At 41.9% G+C, this 19006-nt stretch overlaps 1 protein-coding gene across 1 annotated transcript in view; it reads right to left on the bottom strand.

Moving 5' to 3' along the window:
• The window catches only part of enpp2l (ectonucleotide pyrophosphatase/phosphodiesterase 2-like), a 31327-nt gene that overhangs the window by 11073 nt on the left and 1248 nt on the right, over positions 1-19006 (bottom strand). Inside the window, exons 2-24 of the mRNA XM_026155618.2 lie at positions 18286-18391; positions 17524-17673; positions 15662-15787; positions 15516-15576; positions 14990-15087; positions 14712-14791; positions 14394-14513; positions 14039-14094; positions 12959-13024; positions 12258-12330; positions 12060-12168; positions 10940-11065; positions 10819-10850; positions 10588-10715; positions 10220-10298; positions 9445-9532; positions 8945-9111; positions 8759-8816; positions 8365-8504; positions 6207-6348; positions 5489-5566; positions 2851-2983; positions 1853-2006 (exon numbers count right to left, since the gene is read on the bottom strand). Coding sequence (XP_026011403.1) covers positions 1853-2006; positions 2851-2983; positions 5489-5566; positions 6207-6348; positions 8365-8504; positions 8759-8816; positions 8945-9111; positions 9445-9532; positions 10220-10298; positions 10588-10715; positions 10819-10850; positions 10940-11065; positions 12060-12168; positions 12258-12330; positions 12959-13024; positions 14039-14094; positions 14394-14513; positions 14712-14791; positions 14990-15087; positions 15516-15576; positions 15662-15787; positions 17524-17673; positions 18286-18391 — 2370 coding nt within the window. The remainder of the gene's footprint in view (positions 1-1852; positions 2007-2850; positions 2984-5488; positions 5567-6206; positions 6349-8364; positions 8505-8758; positions 8817-8944; positions 9112-9444; positions 9533-10219; positions 10299-10587; positions 10716-10818; positions 10851-10939; positions 11066-12059; positions 12169-12257; positions 12331-12958; positions 13025-14038; positions 14095-14393; positions 14514-14711; positions 14792-14989; positions 15088-15515; positions 15577-15661; positions 15788-17523; positions 17674-18285; positions 18392-19006) is intronic.

The following is a 19006-nucleotide window of genomic DNA, read 5'->3' as shown; positions in this document are numbered from 1 at the left end:
GATTAATCACAGTTTATGTGACATTGTTATTGAGCTTGGACGCAGAATAAGAAAATGTACTGGCACTAAAAGTGAATTAAGAGAAATGCTGCCCATTGTTATTTTATTGCTTTAATTTGGAGCCACGCAGTCGGCCTTCATAATGATTTAACACAGAGTGGGTAAGTCGTGCTTATTAAAGCATGAATGGTGCTTTAATCAAACGTCAGTGTTGCAACACATCCCCTCCCAGATATTAGATGATCGACTGCAACTTATTGCAACAAGTCTAAGGAGCTTGGGAAGAAACATTTTGGAAGGAACGTCAAAGTATTTCAGAACAGCACGTATTTAATTCCTTCCATAACAGTCACGTGACTGTCTTCTGATAAGACTTATCCATCTCTATGGTAACGCTCTTAACTGAAAAACATCATCTTAAACCTTCAGTAAACGATTAATGAAGCTGAATGAGTTGCTTGTAAGGATGCATTGTAGCTCATTACTGTCACCTGAACTACAAAAGCAGATACAAAGACACGATGCATGACTTCAGCTCATGCAGGAGAAAGCAGACAGGCCTGTTGACTGCTTTTATTTTACCGCAGTCCAGTGCTGCCGACACAAAATCGAAGCTCTGCAGAATAGCATCGTTAAGCTTCGCGATATTCATTTTATTCTCCTTTTTCTCAGTGAACAATCTTTTGTAAGAATTTCTGATTTAATTAACAAGCTAACAAAGATGAAGGAGACGAGCACGGACAGTAAAGATGCTGTTTGCTCACATAGCCCCACAGAGTCGTAGATTCAAATGTAAGACATGGAGCTGAACACGAGCCCATTCTATTCACCTCAATTTGGCTGCAATGAAAAAGGATTAGCTACACTCATCTTTGTCAGCTTAGCTTTGCTGAATCATTCACATCACTACAAATATCCACTTCACCCAGAAGTTGGAAACCGACAAACCCACAGAATGCCATGGTGAGTCATCATATTACACAAGATTATAATACCAGTGGTATTTGTATTATTATTATAACAGCAATGGTTCCCAAATAGCTTGAGGCAAGTCAAGACAATCCATCAGATTTCGTAGTAACTAACTGGAATATGCAGCTGGTTTCTTTAATTTTCTCCTTTATTCCTACTCTCAGTGTAGATGGATTATCTGTTGGGAGACAACACGTCATAAGTGCCTCCAGCTAATAATAATACTACCCAAAGACAAATGACAAAATGTTAACAACAATAATAATCATTTTAAAATGCAGAAATTCAAAGAGGTGAGACATAAAATGTTGGTTTGGGCTCTGATCCTCTGATGTGCCCAAGGCAGGTCAATAATGATTCTGATTAGTACAAAGATAGAATTTCATCCTGCCTCTTTCTATGATACTATATCAAACTGCACCTACAACGGTGCTTTTGGTGTTTTTAAGAAATATGGTCAAAGTGACGAATTTGTGACAAAACCCAGCTGAAGGAGAATTCTTCAAAATGATTTTTCTGCAGTTTGAGTCATTACATAAAGTATCTGACATTTACTGTGTTTAAAACGATAAATGGCAATCAAGAGAAGTAAATGTTTATCTATCGGCGATACTTTAATGCCTGGGAATTAAAAATTCAAAGCGTCATCCTGTAAATCTTTTGATTGTTTTTCACGTTTTCATTTTCTTAATCTTTAAATAAAAACCTACAGCTTAATAAAAAAAAGGTTAAAGGTCTTTTTTTTTTTCATGTTGCTGCTCACACTGTGTAAATGAATTCACTACAAAGATATGGAGGTACTGCCACCTGCTGGAATGATTGGAGGGTCTTTACCTTTCAAAATAAAGCTCCATAAGGCCATGAATTCATTCTTACTCACATTGCATGCCTCACTGTTGTCTGGCTTGTTAGGAAGGAGGAAGGAGAAAACCTTTAGCGCTCCGTCACACTCATCAACCGTCTGGTTCACCTCCTGGCAGCTTGTAATCACAGTGTAGAAGTGGGTGGGAACGGGGAAGCCATCAGCTGAGAACCTGGACCGAGGAGGGGGATCAGAGGCACGTGCAAAATGTGAAAAAGTGAAAAGCACACCGTACAAATGCATCACTTACACTACTCTGGCTGCTTACGTTAGGAGCTAAATTGCATCAGAAGTCTAGTAAATCTTTAAATAACCTCCACAACCAGTTCAGCATCAGTAATGAACTAAACACTCGTACCTTTGGACCACTGGTGGAACATGCACAGCTACTGAGAATATGTAAGCTCCACAAAGTGAAAACCACAGCATGCTGTGTAGTTATTAATCACTTAAATGATTCCTCACATGGAGACGAAATGCTCGCCATATATTTATAGTGCATTTATGACACAGGCAGACAGGAAGTCTCTGCAAAGGCTCATAAAGACTGGAGAGCATCGGAGGGATAAAACGTCCATCCGTGGACTCCATATACACACAGCGCTGCCAGGAAAGAGCTGAGGGAGTTATCAGGGACTCACTGCTACCTCAGAAATGTGCATATCCTGCCACCCTCTTTACAAGAGGGTGGCAGGATATGCTTTTTATTTGTTCTTGTTTCTAATGTCTCTGTAAAGCACTTTGAATCACCTTGTTGTTGAATTGTGCTATACAAATAAACTTGCCTTGCCTATAATATAGTTAATAATTTATATTTGTGTTGTATTTTGCATTGTCTTGCTTATGCTTCTCTTTTCTCTACGACTGAGAGAGCTCTGCGCTGCTTTATGCACAAATGGCAACAAAATAACCTTGAACCTTGTGTTTTGACACACATATGCACATGCAAGCTCACTTTAGTTGTTATCAGCTAGCTGACCGAGCGCCGTCATCGCTCGCCGCTGCGGTGAACTTACTCTTTTATCTTCTCGGTGGTGTCTCGAAGGCCGTCATAGTTATAATCAAAAACAGGGCCGCAGAGAACGTTGATCCCATTGCTGGCCTCTGCATAACGCCGCAGCAGCGTGCCTTGTAGGTAACTCCACACTCCTGCACACCCACAGAAAAATAGGCCATGCTGCTTATACTCTCACCTTTTTTATAAACATCAGTAATAAGAAACACTCGAAGAGCAGCTCAGCTTCTGTCCAGTATTTGATTTTGTATATATTCATTTTGTTTTTTCTTTTCGAGTAGATTTTCCATTTCAAAGAAAGAAAGAATAAAAACAGGAGAAGTGAGGTTTCACTGGTGGAGTGAACATCTGTAAATCTACTGACCATGACAAGACTTTAGGCGTCACATCCTAAATAAGGAAACCTATCCTGTTCTTGCTGTTTCCCATTTATTCCTGCAACCTTTTATGGCCTTAATATAGAACCTATTAGCCGAACAGACACAAACAGACACACAGCTGACGCACACACAGCATAATGGGTGCATGCATGGGGCAGGTATGCAGAGGCTGAGTGTCTGCTTTCTCCTGATAAGTCCTCTCTCTTTATAAACAATGGGTATCAGGCCACCCTGGCTCACACCTGACATCACCACATTTCTGTCCCGTGTCTCATGGAACACAACTCAATTTCCACCTCCACAAGGACAGTTAAACTAACAGATAAAAAAAAATGCGCTGATGTCAGACTCATTGTTTAACTCTGAAACTATTCTTAAGTCACAATCTACTGTAAATACAAAGGGAGGGGGTGAGAAAGTAAAATAGTAAGACTGTCATCAAACAGTGTGTTGTTGCAGCGGCTTCAGTGCTGATAAGAACTCATAATTATTCAAATAGAGATGCAGTCACTTCACACAATGTCTTTGTTTTGGGTTCGAGCTAGAGACTGTATATCAAAGATGGACATTCCCGCTGTACTGTATTTGCTGTACTTTTGTATTTTGAAAGCTTGATGTTGGCCGAGGGCCGACTGTGGCTCAGACTGAGGAGCGAGCTGCCTACCAGCTGGATCAAATCCTGTCAGTGGATCATGAACAACATACTGAACCCCAGGTGTTTGAGGGTTAGATAAAAGAAGCTCAGGTGTCGATAAAAGCTCTGTATGAACTAGGGCTGCCACGATTAGTCGACTAGTCACGATTATGTCGACTATTAAAATCGTCGACGACTGATTTAATAGTCGACGCATCGTTTGAAGCTTTGTAAGATCACAAAGGACGCAGGAATGAGTAGTAGGATTTAAGAGTGTAATAACGGACTGAAACAGAAGATGGCAGCACTGCATGTACAAGGATGCCAGCTGCCGTTAAACCCCGAAGAAGAAGAAGCTGTGTCCCAGAATTCATAGCGCAGCCCAGCACAGTTGTCAACAATGGCGGCAGCTAGATAGTTTTAACTTTACTCTTATTATTCTTTCTGGGTCACAAAATAAACGTTTAACATATTTTCAGGTAAGAATGTAGCTGTGTAAACCTCAAATATCTGCTCAGTTTATCAAGACACCGCATATTTTCAAAAGCGCTCCGACGTTTTCGGAGACGTCTGTTACCCACTAGCTCGATAGCTAGGCGGGGGCTAGGCTAACTAGAGCCGTGAGAACACCGGACTCCCGGCAAATCGTTTTCAAACCCACCGCCGTCTTTCGCTACTCAGGTTAAACATGATATATGAGTCACTTAGATAACTTAAAATGTTATTGTTTGGCTTTCTTTAGTATTTTATTTGTTCCTGAGTAAATCGGTTTGGCTGAGATTAAAGTTATAGTTTTTGCACAGCTAAATAAACTTCAAGCAGACAGCTGATTATCAGAAGTGTGAGACGCTGGAGAATATACTCCGTTGTCCTGTTATATTTTAGAAAGCAAGGAGTTTATTAAACTTCACCGAAACAATCTGCAAATTTCATTAAAAATTAATAAACTACCATCTTGTCTTTATTTTTAGTTAGCACAAACACTTCAAGCTGTAAGCTAATGATAGTTATATAAGACCAGATGCTGCTGGTGCAATAAGCTGTACGCTGTACGTCCAATGGATGATGATCTGATTAGTCGACTAATCGCAAAAATAATCGGTGACTAGTCGACTATCAAAATAATCGTTTGTGGCAGCCCTAATATGAACAACTGATCAAACTTAATGAAAAGATGCTACGGCAGGGGTGGGCAACTCCAGGCCTCGAGGGCCGGTGTCCTGCAGGTTTTAGATGTGTGCTTGATCCAACACAGCTGATTCAAACTGCTAAATTACATCCTCAACATGTCCTGAAGTTCTCCAGAAGCCTGGTAATGAACTAAAGACGAATTTGCTAATTACCAGCTGACAGTGGCATATTTGGTTAGTAGGTTTTATTTGACAGACAAATCAGTGCTCAGTGAGAAGAGTCCTAATGTTTCACGAGCCTGTTACTGAGACTGAAGCACAAACATCTTGTATGGGAATGTAACATATTTTGTGGAATGCAGTAAAGACCAGATTCCCCACATTCCCGGTCCCTGGTATAAATACAACATCTTGAGACAACTGTTAGCGTGTTGCTACAGTTACGTACAGCTGAAGTGAAAATACGAATTTTTGACTTTTATGGAGGTGACTTACTCTTGAAGGCAGGGTACATGGGGACAGTGTTGGTGATGAGCGAAGCGTCATATCTGGACTCGGGAGACGTTGCCAGCTCTGTCAACACAAACGTGTGAGTCACACCTGTCTTATCATCCACTGTTTGCACATATCCAAACAAGCTCGTATAAGATGTTGACATCGCAGAAACGTCACTCAGAAGTTGTGACAGTCAAAGTTAACCCAGTGAAATTTCGGATTATTGTAATGATTTCCTATTTTCCCGGCACTCCGCTGGAATTTCAGTGTTTTCCTCCTCAAATATCATTTTAAATGTAACTATATTATGTTAACTAACATAAGCTATAGTGCTAACAATGTATGCAAAGTTTGGACAAATGAACTCCCCCATCATATGCAACAAGGTGGCCTGGTCCACTTCCTGTCGTTCTCTAACTTCCTTGGAAAGGTGAACTTCAGGAAACTGGTTCTCAGGGCCCTGATTGCCATCCTTATTAAAGGGTTAGACTTTTATTTTTTTCACATAATTGATATATTTTATTTTCTATATGACTACATCAGTTAAATCGTCAAGAATTAAAGCTCAAAACCTAAACGACTCTTTCGATTACAAATAACTCAACATAATTTTATCTCATTTATACTAAGATCCGGTTTTTATGATGTTTGCACAATGTATATTAAGCAACATGGATATTTCTGCACAGAGGGTCCTGTGTTCACCCTGTGGTGCTACCTGGGGGGAAGAGGAAGCCATACGTGAGGTGGGTGTTCTGGCCGTAGGCGCTGCAGCTCTGACTGTGATCAGCTGACACTCTGGCGTCGACTCGGATGCACTGAGCACTCGGAGAAGCATCTGGTACAGGAGTCATGTCCTCCTGTGAGACAGACATGTGACAACATACAGTGAAACTGAACCAAAAATGTGGTTAATCGCAGTCAATTCATGATTTAACAGTAGGGGCATTACTTTTATCCTGCATAGGGCCAGGTAGGGTTAATGTTTTATTCCCTTAATAAATGAAAAAAAAAAGTGTTTGTTTTGTCATTTAATGGTACCAGTTTCATTTTGGTGCAGCTGAAAGAATCTAAGATCAAAGATAAAAAGCATCTAAAGTGAGAGTGAAACTCAGATGTAATGCTGGGCTCTAATATAATGTTTACTTCCACTCATGTCTGCGTGTTGTTTTGGCATTCATGCATGGCGATGTATATGCACGGAGCAGGTGTGCCATACGTGAGCAGCTGCACAACATCACAACACAACACCTGCAACGAGTCAAACACGCGAGTGTGTTTACTGCAGTGGCTGTCTGAGATTTCATGTTTGCGTGTTTTCAGAGCTCTGTCACATCCTGCTGCGACACAAACACAGTCACTCACTGCAAACACCACGAGTGTTTGCAGTGAGTGCACCACCAGTGAGTGCACCACCAGAGTGCCTCTAATGTGGTTGCATCAGAGGTTTAACCTCATTTATATCAACGAAGTTCTGAGAGGAAAGAGAGGAAGAAGACGTCTGTTTACATGCTGGACACGTCTGGACATGCTGTTCGTGCAAACACAGGGCAGGGTTAAAAAAGCAGAAATGCAAGAGTTACTCTTGTACTCTTACAGTCTGTCACATTTCAAACTAATCACCTGAGTAAAGACTTCTGTAATAGTCTTTACTCAGGTGTCAGTCTGTCGTCAGATTCTAGCATCCTTACACTGGCTGCCAGTCACTTTTCAAATGGATGTTAAAATGTTATTATCCGTCTTTAAGGCGTTGCATGGGTTGGCACCCTCAGACCTTTCTGATCTTTTGAACGGGTTCACTCCAGCAAGGTTATTGAGGTCTGCGGATCAAACGCTCCCAGCTGTGCTGAGGTCCACATTACAGCACAGAGGAGGTCGGGTCTTTCCTGCTTCTAAACTTTCAAAACCCATCTGAAAACCCACCTTTATTCCTTGGCTTTTAAATGAGAATGAGGAATGAATGAACTACTTTCATTTGTCTTATTTCCTATTCAAGTCTTCTCATTTTATGCTTTTTTCATAATTTTTCTTTTTATCTCTTTTAATTATTTTTAATTTTAAATGTTCAGCACTTTGCTGAACAGTAGCTGTTTTAAGTGTGCTGTATAAATACATTTGACTTTGACTAATCATCATAAAGCACTGATTGCACCAGGGTTAGTTACACCGGCATGTCCCTGAAGTGCCTTCAAACATGCTGATATAGCAGCTTCAAAACATTGCACAGGAAGGCTTCTTCCTCTTCTTCTATCCCAAGCGCCCTCTTGTGTCTCGCAGGCACCTCTGCATATCCTCCTTGACCACAACCATGGACGTCGTCCAAGGTCTTCCTCATTCCTCCAACATGTCCACTCTCCCTCCTCTGAACATGTCCAAACTCTCTCAGCCTCGTCTCGCTAGTGCCATCTCCAAACTACTCGACCTGAGCTTTGCCTCTGATGTACTCATTTATAATCCTGCCAATTCTGGATACTCCTAAATGAAAAAGTTTGCAAAAGGTGAGTTTTCACAGACAAGAGTATAAATATAAGAATAAGACTTTCCACAGGAACAGGGCGGTGATGACCTGCAAACTCTTCAGGTTAAGTTTCTTGATATGAACAGCAGCTAATCTTAAGCAAACAACTGGCAATCAATATGAACATAAGGACTCCTGAAATATAACAGAAAAAAACTCAAACTTTTATCTTCATATCATGGAAGTGTATCTGTGAATTTACCCTCTGACGTTTTTATAATTTGGACTAGCAGGAACACAACAACCAGAACTCAGTGAATGAAATTCCAACAAGAGAAAAAACTAAATAAAGTTTTAGGTGGCTTGTAGAACCAAGCTGACTGATACAAGACGGAGTGAGAACTTTACATGCGTGTACCTGTGGTGGCAGTGTGTATGATGTCCACAGGGGCATGGCTAGCTCTTTGCTGTATCCACTGATGAACTCCACATGATGAAGAAGACTGTACTGAGTGTCAAACATCACCGCTGGTCGACCAAATGGCAGCTGGGTGCTGTCTGCAAAAACAACATGTTGTACCTCGATGCCAAATTATTTGATTATACTTCATAATTAAAGGTGATTCTGTTGGTGTCCTCTGCAGTTCCTACTGACCAATAAAACGGCAAAAAATACAAATGAAAGCAGAAACAGGAGGCATTGCTTTAAGATACATGATGAAGAAAATCTAGATTTACTGTCAAATAATCCTATTTCCTCAGCTGCTAGCTGAATGCAGCTGTTCCAGTGTGTGTGTGTGTGTAACACTTACTATAACTGTAGACCCCATCTGATGCACGAGTGAACAGCCCATTGATCTCCACTTTGTTCTGAAAATGATAAAATGTGTTTTTTTTCCTCGTCTTTGTTTGTTACAGAAGAAAGTGACAAACACGGTGAAATCAGCTGGATTTAGATGTTACAAATGATTTCTGTGGCATTGCTGCCTCCCACAGACCTCATCGTCACAGCTGCAGCCCAGGTCGTGGCTGATTTCGGCGTCGGACGGCGGCGACGGTGGCGTGACTTCCTCTGGCATGCTGGGTTGGAAAGGCGGATCTTTCAGCATGTCGTTCAGACTGCCGTGTGTCCCGTTGTTTGGAACTGGCTTCAAGCCCAACAAGTCTAAAGCACGAACAATCAGAGGACACGCTATTATAGTAGTAATGATAACATCGGTATTATTATCTCGGCCAGGAGTGTCCTTCTCCAGTCCTTTAGAGCTTCCGTCCTGCAGCTTTTAGACACATCCTTGTTCCGACACCTGAATCAAATGAGTGGCTTGTTATCAGGCCTTTGCCAAACTTGATGGCTGAAGAGGTTTCCAACCATTTGATTCAGCTGTGTTGGAGTAGGGATGGATCTGCAGGACAGTAGCTCTCGAGGACTGGAGTTGGACACCCCAGATCTAGACCATATTTTCTGGTATTCAAAAGAAGATAAAAAAATGATTCTTACCACACATGACATTGTATAACTCTATATTCTCAAACTCCGGCACCATCTTCTGAAATTTGAAGCTTGGCCCATGGCCAATAAAGATTGTCTACAAAAAAGAAGGAGCATCAAACAGTGAAATCAACTCGTGGAGTTTTCAAACAAACTTTATGAAAAACTGTCGTGTGGACATCAGATCAGAGAGATGTACTCCTCATAATGAGGTAATAGTCAGCCATGTTTCTTGTCCTTCTCTCAAATTCTACTTTTCTCGAAACAATACTCCGCGTGGAACAAGAAGAAACCTCTGGGGCTGAAAATGAAGCCGAATGAACCTTAGATTCCAAAAGCTGCAGTTCCTTCAGCCACCACTTGATGTCATCATCAAGGGTCAGTCATCATGGCCTTCTGTGATAAACTGCCACTTTATAAAAGATGGTTTTAAAACGGTACAAAGTCTTTTTTACGTTCTTTAACGATCACATCTGTACTGACAACACATCTGTCTTCAACTATTTAAATTCTGTTTGACTACAACTGCTACATGTCAGCCTTTAACTCACCTGGTTCAGCCACTGAGCTGAGCTGCTCGTAGAGCTGCTGGTGTTTAACATATTAAGATACTATGGCTTGCTGTGTGATTTTAAAAATGCTACATGGTAACCTTTGGCTCAGAAAGCCCAAGATGGCGGTACTCATAACGCCAAGTATTCAAACAAAGTATCCAAGCTTGACGCGCGATGCCTTTAACATATAAACACAGAAGGAGCAAACAGCAGATACGACACACGAGTACCCTCATGCTGGTTATCTTGTTGTCAAAGCCGTGATCACCAAAGAAGCCACACCGAGTCCTCGGCTTTTCTGGCATTTTCCTGAAAACAACAAACATGGAGTATGCAGGCACTGAGTCATTCTGTGATTTTTGTAGCTCAGTGTGACAAAATGCAAAAATCCTTCCTTCACCTCACTTTCTAAATATCAGTGAACTTAACTTAAAGTCCTCAAATTTAACCAGACATAATTTAAACATAAAGTGGGAGTAGAGGTCACTGAGGCTGCCAGTTTCCTTTGTAATCGTCTTATTTCTTCCTCAGACTTGATAAGATCTCGATTTATTGGTAGTTAAAACACCGTTTCTGACAGATTAGAATCACAGGCTACCTGGCAATGTGCCACTTCCTCTCCATCAGCAGATGGACATCCTCAATCCGTCTGTTGTTGGCGTAGTGAAGCCTCTTGGGTAAATCCCGTTTCAGGTATGGCTTGAAGTGCTGAGCTGGCATTTTGCACTGAAACAGTAAATACAAAGGTGAACGACCTGACCCCTGCAAACACAGCAAACCGCTCAGTTTGTTTTAGGCTGTACTGTGATCTTATACATTTGTTACTTACAGTGAGGTTTGCAACCACAACTTTTGGGTCATCTGGAAATGGAAATTTGAGAAATATAAAGCAGGTTTTGCATCTAAAGAAAGCACGTGTCACACTGTGCTATTTAAATGTGCGCACTTACACGTGGTCGGTTTTGGCTCACGGGGTCGTATTCTGCCCAGCGAGCCAGGGATCAGCGTGATCTCGTCTATGTTGAGTGGGTAGCTGCTGAGAAACTCTGTCCTGTCGCAGTGGGCCTCCTCCATCCCTGAGACACAGCAGTGACATCTAACTTCTCGACACACCTCAGACGTACACAAGTTGTGTGACCAAACGTTTCATGCTTGTGCTGACACTGAGAGTACACGCCAAGTGAAGGAACCTGTGTGTCTTTTAAAAGAACCATGTGACTTTCACCAGTTTTAATAGAGACTCTCAAACCTGATGCAGCTCTTGATGGCATCTCTGTGGCCTCCAGAACTAGAAGAGGTCAGATCTAGTGTTTCTTTAATCCTGTTTTTCTCCCATCACCCTCAACCAATCACAGCAGATGGCCCCGCCCCTCCCTGAGCCTGGTTCTGCTGGAGGTTTCTTCCTGTTAAAAGGGAGTTTTTCCTTCCCACTGTCGCCAAGTGCTTGTTCATGGGGGGCCATCTGATATTTGGTGTTTTCTCTGTCATATTGTCTCTATTCATACTAAAAAGCAGCGTGAGCTGTTTGCTCGTGTGATTTTGTGCTGCAGAAATAAAAGTGAATTGAATTAAACTAATGTGAAGAAATGTTGAGTCATTTTTGACCAATCGTTTCTTCTGTAGCCCTCATATAAAAAGTCTATGCATAACTTCTTCCTTCCATTGCGAAAACTGGGAACATCCCATCTCAGAGTGATGCTGAAAAACTAGTCCATGCATGTGGTGTTTCTGGATTGGACTATTGCGATTGCTCATTTCCAGGATGTCCGAAAAAGTTCAGTGAAACCCTTCAAAGTTGATCCAAAGTTGTTGCAGATCAGGTGACCCTGAAACATTATTTAGTAATGAGGCTACAGGATCCGGCTGCTGGGGGGCTTCCTGAGCACTTTTCCTTCCTCCCAGTGAAGGAGTAAAGGTTCTAAAGAAGGTCTCTTACTCTGTAAAGGAGCTCTTCCCTCCAAGTACAAACATAGAGGACTGTCTAATCATTGCTGCATTTACAAGAACTGTAATAAAAGGGTTAATTAGACAAAATCCTCTGAATTCAGCAGGTTTCTGTGGAGCTCATACCGTGATCTCCTACAATGATGAGATTGATACAGCGGTGCAGGTTCATCTGCTTCAGTCCATTCATTAGCTGACCAATGATGTTGTCAATTTCCCTCAGAGGGTTGTCCAGCTGTGGACAATATTTCAATTGAAACCAAAATGATTGATTATTGCATATCATTAATCGCACCTCTTAGACCATCTTCAGGCCTAGCTCACCTCACTGCTGAGTGGACCCATTCGATGTCCGTAGGCATCGGGCTGCTCTGAGTGGATAGCATAAACATACGGCCTGAAAAGACATGACGAAGGAAACGTTGTGCTGCGAAACACTTTTCATGGAACAGTGATGACTGAACAAGGTAGAAAAAAACTTTGTTTCAGTGTGAGTTCAAGCATCTCACCTGAACGCACAACCAGAGAAGAAACACAAACACCTACTTCACCTGCTGACACACCGAGCTGTACAAACACTCCATGCACGTCACTACCCAGCACTTATCTGCAGCATCACCTTCAAGCTACTTTTTGCACAATGCAACAGTATTTTGCACATTTCCACTGCACTGTCTTGTTTCTGTATCGTCCTGTTCTGTCTGGTGTTTCACTGTCTTGTCTTGTTTTATTGCAGTGTTTGCACATTACTCTGTTATATGTCATATGTAGCACCAGGGTCTCTGAGGAACGCTGTCTCATTTCACTCTGTACTGTAACACTGTGCATGGTTGAAATGACAATAAAAGCCACTTGACACTTATCGGCGTCTGATCCGATCACTGACCCCAGACTCTGCAGTCTCTTAAACAGACACACCCACAGTATCACTGTCACTGTCATTCGTGAGTAATTTTACACATTATTTTGTGTGTGAAAGCTACATGCTAATTTATTGTAAAAAAGTAAAAAAGACATGGACACACCTGACATCATCGGGCAAGTGCAGCCAGTGCAAGATGGTCAAAATCCTCCTTTCAAGAGGAATCACCCTGAAAACAAGAATCATGATGATTAAAATGTTAATGACAAAACCTGACGATCAATTTTTATTCTGTCACCAAATAGCTGAGGCTGATGGTTTGAATGTAAATCAGCAGATGAACACGCCGTTTTGTTCAGACTCCTCGGACTCTTCAATGGCCTTTGTTGTGACTGTGTGGGAGTATTGTCCCATTGTCTGTCTGTCTCAGGATGTGACTAGTGCGCATCTTCATGTGTAGCCCTCGTGATCATTGAGTCATGGACATGCAAACACTCGCTGACATGAACCTGTCTGCTTCGTGCCTGTCAGTCGCGCTGCGCTCGGTCATCGGGTCAAATCAAAATCAAAAGCTCCTCTTTTACGTCTGTGTTGCTCAGACTTAATAACACTTTGTAGTTAATTACACGAAGCATCAGAGAAGCACTGTTGCTCGATGATGTCACACATTTTAATATTTGCTTTTTAAAATTAAAATCTTTGACTCTGCCCAGTATCCCATTATCATTTATCTTCCCCTCACTGCTTCGGACTCAATCTTCAAGAGTTTTTCAGCTACTAAAGTGTATTTGTGTTGTTTTTTCCCTGAACCTCCCTCATTATTTCTCCTGAAAGACTGAGTTTTATTTATTTTAGTGCATTATTGTGTTATTTGGCAAGTAGAAAGATTTCCCCACAATGAACAACAGCTTCACCAGCATCCACATCATGTCTCCTTTCTGTACTGTTTCCCTAAATTGGCAGTATCCTCAGCAACATCCACACCTAAGCCACAGACTGGTATCCAGGGTGTACCCAGCTGTTTGCCCATGAAACGAGTCATAGGCTCCAGCCCGACTTATCCCCGAGGGGGCATTTCATTAAGAGAGATCCAGGGCTCTGACTGAGGCCATCGGACATTCAAAGAAAATCAACACAAAATATATCAAGAATGTATAAGTAGTGCAGGAAAAGTGGAAGTGACTCCTCAGTAAAGTCTGATATCTAAAGCTACTGAAAAACATTCCAGTACTAACTTAAGTACCAAGGCCAGAAGAACGTGCCTGGTTTCACTCCTTGTTTCTCAGCGGTGATCCAGATCTGAAAAAGAAACAAAAGGAGATGAAATCCAGAAATCCAGCGGTCCTCTTAAACGCTGTTATAAGTGACCTTAACACCTTACGTAAGCTCTTCAAATCTATGGAGAGAAAATGTTGACAAAATGGTCACAAATGTGTTCAATATTCTCAGGATTTTGTGTCACTCTGCGTACTTACAAATGTGTGCTCCGGCACACGTACAAACACCAGTTTTTAAAGAAGCACGCTTTTTAAATTTGCATTTTATGCTTTAAGAGTTACGCCTGCTTTTTGGTCAGCTGGACTCTAGACTGGACTCACAGGCTGTCCGCCCCACCAGCGGTGGTTCAGTTTCTCTCTGGAACGCAGTGTGAACGTGGCATTAAAGTCTGGGTCATACATGGTGTTCCCCACAATCCCGTGGGACTCTGGGTACAGGCCCTGCAGACAGATGGCACATTTACTGTTTTAAAAATGAGTCCAACGTTTGAGTAGCAACACGAGCACAGTGTAAGGGCATTTTGAACACACTGGCAAACATTTGTGTTTGCTCATTCTTCAGACAGAGTACTCATTAACAGACTAGCTGTACTGTAACTTCTAACATGAACCATCCATTAAATATGCTGGCTCACTTACCGTGGCTAAGGTGTACAAATTTGGAAATGTTTTTGATGGGTAGACTGGTCGCATGTACGGTGTAGACGTGCCACATCCTCCTGAGGGGAAACAAAAGGTAACTTTTTGTTAAATTTTGCATTTTAAGAAGTAAAGAGTTGTGAAAGCTGCATTTTACAGGATGATACAAGCAACCAGGCTATATTTTTGACTCATCAAAAAGTAAATAAAGGACATACAGAAACTGCTGGCTCTGTAAAAATCACTTAAATACAGATGAAGTTAAAAAGAAGACATACTGAGCTTATGAAGGTTTGGGATGACAGACTGGTCCTTCTTCAGGTAGGAGGCTCTGAACCCATCGAGCGAGAGCATGATGAGAGGAGGACGGACGAAGCTGAGAAGCACAAGAATGACAAAGCTGATTGATCTGGTAACATCACCAAACTGCAGTTATTCTCCAAAATGGTGTTTCAGGTTTCTGTAGAAGGCGTGGAGCCATTATGCTTTTTTTAGAGACGTGGTTAGTCATCAGACTCCACGGAGTTTGCATCTTCTCCCCGTGTTTGTGTGGCTTCTCCCCGGGTACTCCGGCTTCCTCCCACAATCCAGAGACATGCACTTAGTGGGGATAATTGGCAACTCTAAATAGGTGTGAAGGCGGGGGTTAATGTGAGTGCAAATGGTTGTTGGTCTCTGTGTGTTAGACGGGCGACCTGTCCAGGGTGTACCCTGCCTCTCACCCTGGGACAGCTGGGATAGGCCCCAGCCCCCCCTCGACCCTGAAAAAGGATAAACAGATGGATGGATGGTCATCGATCTTACCCTGCAGGGCATTCAGGACTCGTGATGTCCTCGCATTCTTCTTGCAGCCACGAAGTCTCACCTGGAGAGGAAACCACAGTACATCACATGCTTGAAAGCAAATTTAATCTCCATGTCACTTGGTTAAAAATGATAATGACATGTACCTTTGCACATGGACTTGTAATTTGAGCAGCAGTCTCCTTTTTCCAGACAGTCCTCTGAGCAGTGGCAGGCATGGTCTTCATTCCTCTCCTCCCTACACCGTTCCTGTTTGCATTCAAAGCCTCCCTCTGAGCACAAACAGGAAGTCAGTTCATTGATTATTTCCGTGTGTGAAAAATAACATTTTCACAGGATTCTCTGCAGTTCTTTGAGAATCTAAGCACATGCAATGATTCAGCTTGTAGAAGCAACTTCAGCAGCAGTAACCTAAGTAAGTCTAGTCCACTGGTCCACTCGTCTTTGCAACACTGCTCCAGTTGACTGAGGTTGATGGTTATTTGTTTGTGCACAGATCTCTTAATGATCTTTTTCTTCTTCTGTATATTCAGATAGAACTTAGCAGACCTAATCTGTGCTGCCATGCTCCTTCTTAAATTTAGAGTCCTATCCTGGCACAATATCATGAACTTTAACATTTAACATGTGAATGAAATGAATAGTTTTAGGCCTCTGAGCTCCAGCTCTTGTTCTGTTTTGGGGGGTTTGCAGTTAGCCTGAGCAGAGGTCTGACATCCACTCTTGGGAAGATGGTGACATCATGATAAGATATACATGCATTTGATTAGCAGCACCAAGCTGCTTCCTACCTGATTAATTCAGATGAAAGCAGGAAACACAACGCATAAGCGTGCTGCATCATGACAAATTCAATCTGATTACATCATAACGTTACTCTTACTGGCTCCGTTCAAGACTCTCTTGTGTTTTTTCCCTTTCATTCAGGCGTTTACAAAACTTCTGAAGGAATGTGTTATCATGTACAAAGTTGCAGTCTTACAAAGTTTTCACAAAAAGTTTCCTGAGACACTAAACGATGCTGATCCTTCACACAGCCTGGTTAGTAGGTGTGAACCCACGTCCATTAAAAAAATGACTTTCAGCTGTTCCCTTCTTCACAGCACATAGTGCTCTGTGTTTGATTTGGCATCTCAAAGGATTTTTGTCACAAAGTCCACAGAGTCTCCTCGTTCTGTAGAAACCCATCCAGCAATCAGACTCCTGGACAGCACGTTCACTCCATCACTGATCGTTAGCCATGTGGTACAAACTCTACAGAGCTTGTTGATTAAACCATTGTGTTACTGAGCCTTGAAAGTAATGCAGTGTCTCTGTGGCTCCACGACCATCTTCCAAGTCACATGTTAGACGAGCTCAGGCTGCACATTCGCCTCCAGCAGCCTCGACAGCTTGTTCAACTTTGGCTAAATTCTGCCGAGTTCATCTGCCTCCGAGTCCCCAATGAGCCCTGTTCCACTGTTTAACTGTCTTCTCCCAACCAACGTTTTCAGATCTCAGATCTCTGTTGCATAACAGAGGGTCCTAAAATGTGTTACAGATTATCCATACCCAGGCAACGCTGACGTTTTATTATACGTTTTAAAAAGAAGACCCACAAGAAGCTCATGGTTGCTGAATTCATTTGAAGATTTTTTTAAATGTTCCACAGTTGTTTACTTCATGTTTTCAAGATGAACATACAGTTATAGGTGATGCAACCGAGATTTAAATTAGCATCAGATGAAAATGAACATTTTGGCTTTTGTTAAATTTCCCTGTGTTACAAGAGAAAGTACTCATCCCGAGCTTTGTAGGCATGTTATATGAAGCATATGTAAATATCTATACTTTTAATATTAGACAGCTCTGTAGCTGTTCATTGGCTGTTACACATCTCTAAACTGCTTTTAAGGGTTTACATTGTCAGCTCGATGCAGTTAGTTGTTGACCAAGAGCCACAGACTGGGTAAGAAAACAGGAAGTGAAGAAAAGACGAGAGACGTGAGCAAGTGTGTAGAAGCCTGACCTGTTTTCAGGCAGTGCTCATCAAAGTCAGAGCAGCAGCTGTAGTAGGTTTTGCAGAGATTGTCACATCTGCATCCTGGAGGGCTGGCCACCTCCAGCTCAAAGCACCTCCCCTTACAGGAGCCCGCTGAGCTGACCCACTCTGAAATGACTACAGGGAGGGGAAGGGCATGGTGAGACACACATGCTGCAAACATGCCCACATACAACGTTTACCAAGTATAATGGTGCACAGCTCTGGTATAAAATGTGTTTTTATGTCTTTAAGCAAAATCGAGAAGTCATAGTACACAAGTTCTAGCTCGGTTTGCCTCCATAACAGTCATTCAAGGTAAATTCAAGTAATTTTCCTATAACGGTTTTTGTCATCTAGATTTTCGATGTCAAAACTCATAATTAAAACACTCCTGTTGATGTGAAGTTAAAGTTAAGTAAATGCAACTCGTTCCTGCTTGAAGTTTTGTTCACATTGGCCCAACCATTAAGGAGGAAATATGTACATACAGATATATATTCACATCTATCCTGCTATGATTAGAGTGAGAAACAAAACACCAACAGCCTGTAGCTGCTAGCTCGGTGTTTTTTCTCGCTTTGATGTAACTTGGCAATACACATTTTAAACATCAATGTCATTTTGGTCCAAATGCAGAAATAAAGGTTTCCACCATATTTGATCACATCAGTCTTCAGCTCAGTTATAAGACTTTCTTAACTCAACAGCCCAGAATAAGCGTTGCTAAGACAACAAGTGTGTTCTCACTTTTAGTATGAGATGGCGGGTTGTCCCCTCCCTCTGAAGGTCGGCTGGCTTGAAACACATAAGCTCTGCTGACATCAATGCCCCACAGACAGAACGCAACCACTACCTGCAGAAAACCAGAGAGCATTTCTTTTTAACACATTTCCACTCCTCAAGGTCAAAGGTCAGGCTTGGAGGATCTCTAGAGCTGGTACAGCTTTAGTATCCTGCTCAGCAAATCTTTACAAGAACTGATGTTTTCCAAAGTACAACTTAAACCCAGATTTAAGGTGAAAGCAGCTCAGAATGGTAACGGGAGCTTTGTTTCATGCAGCTCCAACGCTTCTAATAGGTTTAATTACACAATCATGCAGTTGGACATTTTCTTGCTTAAATAAGTAAGACTTTCCCTGAAGAATCAACTAGATGGCAACTTTGTTGCTCGAAGATCTGTTAATGATGAAGCCTAAACAGTTGTGCAAGTTGCTGTGCCATGTGCACCAGGTGCACCTTTACACCCACATACAGTTGCAGATGTTGACTCTCCTCACAAGCCTGACGGTCTCCACTTTTACCCAAATAATAATAAAAAGATTCACACAGATTTACATATTCAGAGTTTCCCTCTTCCATTATATTTATTACTATTCAATATTTTAGACAATAAAAACACTCAAATTAGTAGAAATCTTACATGAAGTAACATAAGTTCAACCATGAGTTAGACCATGACCTGAACACC

This window comes from Astatotilapia calliptera, chromosome 22, assembly GCF_964374335.1.
Source record: "Astatotilapia calliptera chromosome 22, fAstCal68.1, whole genome shotgun sequence".
Taxonomy (NCBI): Eukaryota; Metazoa; Chordata; class Actinopteri; order Cichliformes; family Cichlidae; genus Astatotilapia; species Astatotilapia calliptera.
Note: the sequence above shows the minus strand (reverse complement) of the source record. Positions and strands in the feature narration are given on the sequence as shown.